Source organism: Salvelinus alpinus, chromosome 26, assembly GCF_045679555.1.
Source record: "Salvelinus alpinus chromosome 26, SLU_Salpinus.1, whole genome shotgun sequence".
Taxonomy (NCBI): Eukaryota; Metazoa; Chordata; class Actinopteri; order Salmoniformes; family Salmonidae; genus Salvelinus; species Salvelinus alpinus.
Window position 1 is genome coordinate 10,768,454 of NC_092111.1, and position 9,356 is coordinate 10,777,809.

The 9,356-nt window shown below is 41.2% G+C and overlaps 1 protein-coding gene across 1 annotated transcript; it reads left to right on the plus strand.

Annotated features, from left to right (window-relative positions):
* The first annotated feature begins 7,594 nt into the window (after positions 1-7,594).
* qrfp (pyroglutamylated RFamide peptide) lies at positions 7,595-8,431 on the plus strand. Its single transcript, XM_071367702.1, has one exon. It carries the CDS (start codon positions 7,624-7,626, stop codon positions 8,137-8,139), a length of 516 nt encoding a protein of 171 aa, XP_071223803.1. The 5' UTR covers positions 7,595-7,623; the 3' UTR covers positions 8,140-8,431.
* The last annotated feature ends 925 nt before the right edge of the window (positions 8,432-9,356 follow it).

A 9,356-nucleotide genomic window follows, 5' to 3' on the forward strand; every position in this document is an offset into this window, starting at 1 on the left:
TGACATGAGTCAGCTTATCATGTCAAATCTGTGATTACCTCAAGTAAGAGAGGAGGGAGGGATGCCTTTGTAAAGTATTAGAACAGAGCCCTTGAACCCAGGAATTACCTTTCTATTCTTGCTTTGCAGTCTCCAGCTACAGGCATAGCAGGAGCCACTGGTGTGTGCCAGCTGCAGGGAGTGTGTTTGCAACCGCTTTCTCCTATTGGCTGCCGGGCAGGCATGGCACGCGGCGTGTCTCCGCTGTAGCCAATGTCAGTGTGAGCTCAAGACGCACCTCACTCTACTGCCGTGACGGCAGCATCTACTGCCAGCAGGACTACTGCAGGTGACTCAACAGTCTTCACCCACTTTACAAACCTCTGCTCTGGTTGATTTGAATCTCCCTCTACCTAATGTACTTATCTGCACCAGACTACCCATTTGGTTGTTTTGGTCCCATCTTCATTTTCTTGTGCTGTACTACTCTGTAGGCTACTGGCAATCTTCTATTTGTACACTTTTCTCTTCCGTCGAAGGTGATTTCCTTAACTGGATGTTAATGTTGTAAAAGACCTGCTCTGGCCTCGTATTGTTCAAGAATAATGAGCGCTAACTGATCGTATTTCTCTACCTGGCCAGGTTATTCAGTGTGGGACGATGCGCCGGCTGCTCCCAGCCAATGCCGTCGTCAGCAATGGTCATGAGGTCTGGTGATCTGACCTTTCACCCCGAATGCTTTTCCTGTCAGCGGCAGCACATACACAGTTTATTAGGTACACAATCCTGTTTCTGAAAATGGTTCATTCCTACAGACAGTGAGTCATGTGGCTTGCTATATAAAGCATGCAGACAGGCATCAAGGCATTCGGTTACTGTTCAAATGAACTTCAGAATGGGCAAAACGAGTGAACTAAGCGACTTTGAGCGCAGTATAATCGTTGGTGCCAGGCGCACCTGTTCCAGTATCGTCGACATGGCCGGCCTCCTGGGCTTTTCATGCACAACAGTGTCTAGGGTTTACCGACAAAGGTGCAACAAACAAGAGACATCCAGTCAGCGGCAGTCCTGTGGTCGAAAACAGCGGGCGACAAACAGGCAAATGACAGCGCGGTATAACAATGGTGTGTGTGGAACTGTGGGCACGCGATCAACAACACTGGACAATTGAGGAGTGGGAAAAAATTGCCTGGTCTGACGAATCCAAGTTCCTGTTGTGGCGTAAACGGCATGAGTCCATGGCCCCATCCTGCCTGGTGTCAACGATACAGGCTGGTGGCAGTGGTGTAATGGTGTGGGAAATGTTTTCCTGGCAAACGTTAGGTACCTTGATACCAATTGAGCAACGTTTGAACGCCACACCTTGTAGAATCCATGCCCCGAAGAATTCAGGGTTTTCTGGAGGCAGAGGGGGGTTTGACCTGGTACTAAATCAAATGTTAATTGTCACATGCTTCATAAACAACAGTTGTAGACTAACAGTGAAATGCTTACTTACGGGCCCTTCCCAACAATGCAAAATACAATAAATTATAATAGAAGAAATAACATGAGGAATAAATACACAATGAGCAATGATAGCTTGGCTATATATCAATCAAATGTTTCATGAGCTGAAATACAAAATCCCAGAAATGTTCTATATGCACAAAAAGCTTATTTCTCTCAAATGCTGTGCACAAATTTTTTACATCCCTGTTAGTGAACATTTCTCAGTTACCAAGATAATCCATCCACCTGACAGGTGTGGCATATCAAGAAGCTGATTAAACACCATGATCATTACACAGGTGCACCTTGTACTGGGGACAATAAAAGGCCATTTTAAAATATGCAGTTTTGTCACACAACACAATACCACAGATGTCTCAAGATTTGAGGGAGTGTGCAATTGGCATGCTGACTGCAGGAATTTCCACCAGAGTTGTTCCCAGATAATGTTAAGTTAATTTCTCTACCATAAGCCACCTGCAAAGTCGTCTAAGAGAATTTCGCAGTATGTCCAACCAGCCTTACAACTGCGACCATGTGTAACCACGCCAGCCTAGGACCTCCACTTCCGGCTTCTTCACCTGCAGGATCGTCTGAGGGGGGGTATTTCTGTCTGTTATAAAGACCTTTTGTGGGGGGAAAACTCATTCTGATTGGCTGGGCCTGGCTCCCCTGTGGGGAAATTCATAGATTAGGGCCCAATTTATTTAAATTGACTGATTTCCTGAACTCGGTAAAATCCTTTAAATTGTTGCATGTTGAGTTTATTTTTGTTCAGTATATAATAATGCTATGGTAAATTTAAGCATTTTAGGATTATTCCTTGTGACTCCTTGTTTTGTTCCACAGTTTGTCATGGTTGTTATGATATCAGTATGTGCACGTAGTTTAGAGTTTCAAGGTTCAATGTCATGTGCACAAGTACAGTGAAATGCCTTTCTTGCAAGCTCTAAACCCAACAATGCAGTAATCAATAACGAGATGTATAGGTGTTTGTGATTTATATTGTGCACAGTAAGTGCCAGGAAATGTGTATGTGCAAGATCAAATAACCCAACCCCACCCCAAATATGACAATATGAGGTCTTTGTATTTTATTAAATGGTCTGTATTAACTAATGGAAGTATACAGTTGGAGTCGGAAGTTTACATTAAAACTAGTTTTTCAAACAATCCACAAATTTCTTGTTAACAAAGTATAGTTTTGGCAAGTCGGTTAGGACATCTACTTTGTGCATGACACAAGTCATTTTCCCCAAAATTGTTTACAGACAGATTATTTCACTGATAATTCACTGTATCACAATTCCAGTGGGTCAGAAGTTTACATACACTAAGTTGACTGTGCCTTTAAACAGCTTCCAGAAAATGATGTCATGGCTTTAGAAGCTTCTGATAGGCTAATTGACATAATTTGAGTCAATTGGAGGTGTCTGTAGATGTATTTCAAGGCCTACCTTCAAACTCAGTGCCTCTTTGCTTGACATCATGGGAAAATCAAAGGAATTCAGCCAAGACCTCAGAAAAACAATTGTAGCCCTCCACAAGTCTGGTTCATCCTTGGGACCAATTTCCAAACGCCTGAAGGTACCACGGTCATCTATAAAAACAATAGTACGCAAGTATAAACACCATGGGACCATGCAGCCGTCATACCGCTCAGGAAGGAGATGCATTCTGTCTCCTAGAGATGAACGTACTGGTGCGAAAAGTGCAAATCAATCCCAGAACAACAGCAAAGGACCTTGTGAAGATGCTGGAGGAAACAGGTACAAAAGTATCTATATACACAGTAAAACGAGTCCTATATCGACATAACCTGAAAGGCCGCTCAGCAAGAATAAAGCCACTGCTCCAAAACCTCCATAAAAAAGCCAGTCTACAGTTTGCAACTGCACATGGGGACAAAGATCATACTTTTTGGAGAAATGTCCTCTGGTCTGATGAAACAAAAATAGAACTGTTTGGCCATAATGACTATCGTTATGTTTGGAGGAAAAGGGGGGAGCCTTGCAAGCTGAAGAACACCATCCCAACCGTGAAGCACGGGGGTGGCAGCATCATTTTGTGGGGGTGCTTTGCTGCAGGAGGGACTGGTGCACTTCACAAAATAGATGGCATCATGAGAAGAGGAAATGATGTGGATATATTGAAGCAACATCTCAAGACATCAGTCAGGAAGTTAAAGCTTGGTCGCAAATGGGTCTTCCAAATGGACAATGACCCCCAAGCATACTTCCAAAGTTGTGGCACAATGGCTTAAGGACAACACAGTCAAGGTATTGGAGTGGCCGTCACAGCCCTGACCTCAATCCCATAGAAAATTTGTGGGCAGAACTGAAAAAGTGTGTGCGAGCAAGGAGGCCTACAAACCTGACTCAGTTACACCAACTCTGTCAGGAGGAATGGGCCAAAATTCACCCTACTTATTGTTGGAAGCTTGTGGAAGGCTAACCGAACAGTTTGACCCAAGTTAAACAATTTAAAGGCAATGCTACCAAATACTAATTGAGTGTATGTAATCTTCTGACCCACTGGGAATGTGATGAAAGAAATAAAATCTGAAATAAATCATTCTCTCTGCTATTATTCTGACATTTCACATTCTTAAAATAAAGTGATGATCCTAACTGACCTAAAACTGTGAATTTTTACTTGGATTAAATGTCAAGAATTGTGAAAAACTGAGTTTAAATGTATTTGGCGAAGGTGTATGTAAACTTCTGACTTCCAACTGTTGGTTGTATTTTATTTACTCGTTGTCTAAAAGCATTTTTCAACAGATCAGATAGCTGATGTAAACTCCTATCAGTTAAATCTGAGAAGTCGTACCTTACTAGACTGCTTTTAACAGACCAGGAGCCGGATTCACAAAACCTTGTTCAGAATACATTTCTTAACTGGCATTTTTAACTTAACTATAGACTTAAGAAGAAAGTTAAGCGAAGTTGCTATTTCTCAATAAAGTTATTGGAAATGTTCTTAAGGTTTTTCCTTAGAAAAAAGTTAAGAATAAATGGGATTCTCGAAAATAATGCTTTTAGGATTTCTTCTTGGAAATGTACTTAACTTTAGGGCAGCTAACCCCTTGTCTTGAGACGAATGGGTACTTTTGTAATCATTAATGTTTTCTTGCGCCACACAAACAGTTGGCTTGCGGATATTTAAATACAGCAAGAATACAATTTAAACACGCATTATCTAGCTAGCTAGTAATTAACAATATATTACAATATTCTCGAAGTGTTAAATAGCTAGCGCTTTCTTGTCAATCAAAAATGTCAAAGAAGAACTTGGTTAACTTAGCTAAAGTTAACGTCGTTAGCTGTGTTGGCTATAATGTCTTTACACGTTAGCTAACGTAGCTAATTAACTTACAGTTCGCGCAGTCCCTCTACCACCATCTATGATGGACGACATCTTCTCCTCCAGCTGGTCCACATGAATGGTTTCTCAGCTCCCTTCTTCTTAGCAGCCGACTTGATGTCGGAACACTTATTTTTTACGGTGTCACTGTCCCTTGCCATACCCCCGATGGCAGAGACCGACTCGGCCACTCTCGCACATCCTCTCTTTTTGGTCTCTGCAGTGAACCTGCAGATATCAAGTCTCCCCAACAGCAACCTTTTCCTGGCTGCTATTTCCTCCACCATCACTTCAAGCTCTTGTTTACTCGAGTTTTTATTGAGCTTTCCTTGTTTATTCATTTTTTGTTTTTATGTACAGTAACTAACGTTAGTCTGATGAAAATGTGTTTTTTTTGTTTGTGTGTAAAGGGTTTGCGAGCCAATTAAAATATTTTTATTCTCGAGACATAAAGCAAAAAAATAAATGTAATAAAATTGAAATATCAACACTTTATTATAGTAGGCCAAATCCTATCATCCCTGTCACATAGGCTTATTTATTGGTTTCAAGCACATCACTAATGTCAATGCCACATAAGATATTTACGAAGTTCCTAAGAAAACGACGAATTCCTAAGAACATTTTGATTAATTGCATTTACGAACTATCTTATGAACTTCTTTTTTTTTTCTTAAGCAGCTTAAGTTTTTTGGTAAGTAATGTTTCGTGAATCCGGCCCAGGTTTAGTTCAGATCATACTGCAATCCTCTTAGACATGCTCCGGAACTTTGGCAATTAGTATTTTTTTTATACCTCCTTTGGGCTGGATGTTTCAATGTGTAGTTCATGCATGATCTATGAGCAGAATTTGTATTTATTTTTTAATTTACCCTTATTTTACCAGGTAAGTTGACTGAGAACACATTCTCATTTACAGCAACGACCTGGGGAACAGTTAAAGGGGATGAATGAGCCAATTGTAAACTGGGGATGATTAGATGACTGTGATGGTATGAGGTCCAGATTGGGAATTTAGCCAGGATACTGGGGTTAACACCCCTACTCTTACAATAAGTGCCATGGGATCTTTAGTGACCACAGAGAGTCAGGACACCCGTTTAACACCCCATCCAAAAGATAGCACCCTACACAGGGCAATGCCCCCAATCACTGCCCTGGGGAATTTTCTTTTGAGTAGAGGGTGCCTCCTACTGGCCCTCCTACACCACTTCCAGCAGCATCTGGTCTCCCATCCAGATACCAACCCTGCTTAGCTTCAGAAGCAAGCCAGCAGTGGGATGCAGGGTGGTATGCTGTTTCACCTCAGCTGGCCAAAAAATCCCTTGTTTGAAAGAGACTGTTTTCTGGAAGCTGCGGAGCAACATTTTCCTCCACATGGGTCAGCCCCTAGCAATTTGAGTTTCAGCCAATGAGCTTCATCCCCTTGTCATTTGAGTAACAGCAAGTGAGATGCACACAGCAGAACGAGAGAGGGAGCGCATATCTGCACACACAGGACATAGGAAGCAATTTTCAGGGCCCACTTTTGACTTGTAATTACTACTTTCAGAACTACTGGCTAAAAGGTATACAAAAGTACCAGAGAATTTCTTTAAAAGGATAATTTACTAAGCACACAGGACTGTCTATGAGGATAACTGCTCTGTTAAGTAAATAATCAAATGTATAGTGTAGGTGTGACCTCAATAAACCACTTACAATTGCATAATACCAATTACCCACTGCCCAAAATAGGATATTTTGTAGACACCCAACAACACCAGACAATGACATGAACTTGGGTACCAATATACAGATAAGAAAACAAACTAAAACATCCAACTACCCATATAAAAATTAGGATTTTTACATGGCAAACAGAAAGCAAAAGATAGGTTATCTTTTGTGTTGGAATGTCACACATAGTCTGTGTTGTATGATCATTATAGAAGTCTGGTTGAATTACGTTTTTACTTGAATCGTTCAATTGGGAAAAGTGACTGATCCAGAATATTTATGTCTGTAATGATTGGGATTATGTCAGGAACCGGACAATGGAATTCTTTCAGGTGTGTCTGTGTCCTCCCCGTGAGATGACCTTAATGACTGAGACCTTAACGCGGTTTCTTCAAATCCTAATGATTCACTTCACAATCAAGCACAATAATTGGGCACTTTAGAGTCCATCAGTTAAGTAAGACCTGTTTCCAAGTCAGAAGAATGTAGATGTCAGAGTTGCATTACACTTGTGCGTCAAGGGCCCGATTAACCAATCAGGGACAGAGGACACGATGCTGTCAGCTGATAACTCTTTTCATTTATGGGGTATTTAAAGGGTCAGGGGAATGTCAAGGCAGAAACACTGAAAACTCTACAAGGTAAGCCAATGGATATATCAATGCTAATGTGGTTGGTATTAGGTGTGGATGTTGATATTCTGTTTATTTCTGTGTACTAATATGTACAGCAGGTACATATGATTCAGTGCTTACATAGTAAATGGTTCTAAGTAAATACCTGTAGAAATCTGCATGTTAGGTGTGCATTTTGTGTGCTGCTGTCCTATCTTATCTAACTCACTTAGTGCTATTTCAGGGTAAAATTATATTTTTGTGTGGGAAGAAGGAATGCTGTCATGTTTATCTTCTTTGTTGCACCACACTTCATTTTTTTTTAAATTCTTGAATAGGGCCCTAAGAATCAGGGCTTGCAAATATCTGGATGGTTTGCAATTTATGATGCATTAACTCTTTTTACATTTTGTGATTTATTTCACAACTACTTTATCTTTCCAACAACTTATAGATGAGATTATCTTCGTTCCTTCTCTGTGCCTCTCAGCCGATGCTCACTTTTTTCTCACTGGCTCTGCTGGTTCCCATCCCAGGGGCACACGGGCACCCCCACTTCCCCCTTGCCATCCTGCCCACATTGGAGAACCCTGAGTGGGAGGCTGACTTACTCCAGCTCCAAGCCTCCCTCGATGTCCCAGGGGCTGTAGCTGCAGCGGGCCTCCGCTCTTGGGGGCCGCTGCTGGAGCTGGGACCAGAGGACCCACGTCTGGGCCTGCTCAGGGTGCTGGTAGCAGAGAACGGCTGGGGACAGAAGGGCTTGATGAGGGGCCAGAGGGGGGATCTGGAGAGGAGGCCGCTGGGTCCCTTCCCTGGTCACCCTATGGACACTCTGCACTACCAAGAGGGGGGAGAAGAGGAAGGAGAGGGGGGAGGAAAGAGGAACGAAGCTCTCACATCCATCGCCGGCGGGCTTCAGGCTTTCAACAGAGAGAAGGGAGGCTTCGGGTTCCGCTTCGGAAGGAAGTAAAAAAGGAGGGAGGGGTTGGGAAAAATAAGAGGCACTTGGACTTCTGGAGTGTGGGGAACTTGGAAAAGGGTAAGGTAGAGGGGCTGGAGGATGAAGATGATGGAGGGATGAGTTGACAGTAGAGATGTACTGATTGACACTTATGTCAGAGCAATCAATCATTACATTATGATGAGATATGTATCATCAGAGAAAGAAACCGACAAACTGATAAACAGAAAGTTTACCAAGTGGTCAGAAAATGTCAATGTATCATAATTGTTACATAATAAAATGATTGAGGGTATGTGAATGTTTATGTTATGTTGTCCATGATTTTAAGTTATCCATTCCTACCAATTCCGACCTAAGGTGAAAAATCACAGTATTTTGATAGCCTTTTTATTTTTTTAATTAAATGTCAAATTGCAATACAATAACAAATGAACATAGGACATCATTACAAGTATATTTTCTCTTAAATTAAGAAACATAAAATAACATTAAAGCAAATAAACAATAACTAAAAATTACTACTCATGAATTGTCAGTGACAACAGTTTCAAAAGTTTAAGTACGTCAAATAAAAATGAGAGTTGTAAGAATACATGTATATATTTTTTGTTCTTGACTTTATAAAAGGTTGCGTCAATCGAATCTGGTATCAGGATAAAATGTGATTCAAAGTCACCAAATATACTTTAAGTATTTTTATTTAACATAAGCTCAGAATGGTAAATGCAATTTTCGTATATACGGGTTCACTATCACCACGCAGGGTAAAGCAGGGAACTGACTAGAATAGTACAGACATTTTCTTTTATACTGGGACAGAGGTAGTTCCAGAGTTGGCCTATCACAGTAGAGGCTTAGCGTGGTTTAAACTTGCTAGCCTATCGGTGGTGCCTAAACTGGTCCCAGCCGCACAGCACACAGGATCCAGATATCCGGAAGTGTTTGTTATGTAGCTGAGAATTTTCCATCTTGTCTCAACCTCGTAGTTAGCACATTCGACACCCTAGATTATCAACAGCTTTTCTGCAATCACGCTATGTTTTGTGATTAACATGTCCTATTTCTATAAGGCATATATTTTTGTTAAAAAGAGAACAAAACCATCCCTCACAACTTATTCTACAGACTTTATTAAATATTTGATTTCAAGTAAAACATATGTTGTCATAGTCTATTTTTCTTCAGTATGACGCAACAGCATACATTCGCGGAAACCCCCTACG

Bases quoted from the DNA above. Each gene is read 5' to 3' on its own strand.
- qrfp (XM_071367702.1), top strand. From the start codon at position 7,624: ATGAGATTATCTTCGTTCCTTCTCTGTGCCTCTCAGCCGATGCTCACT.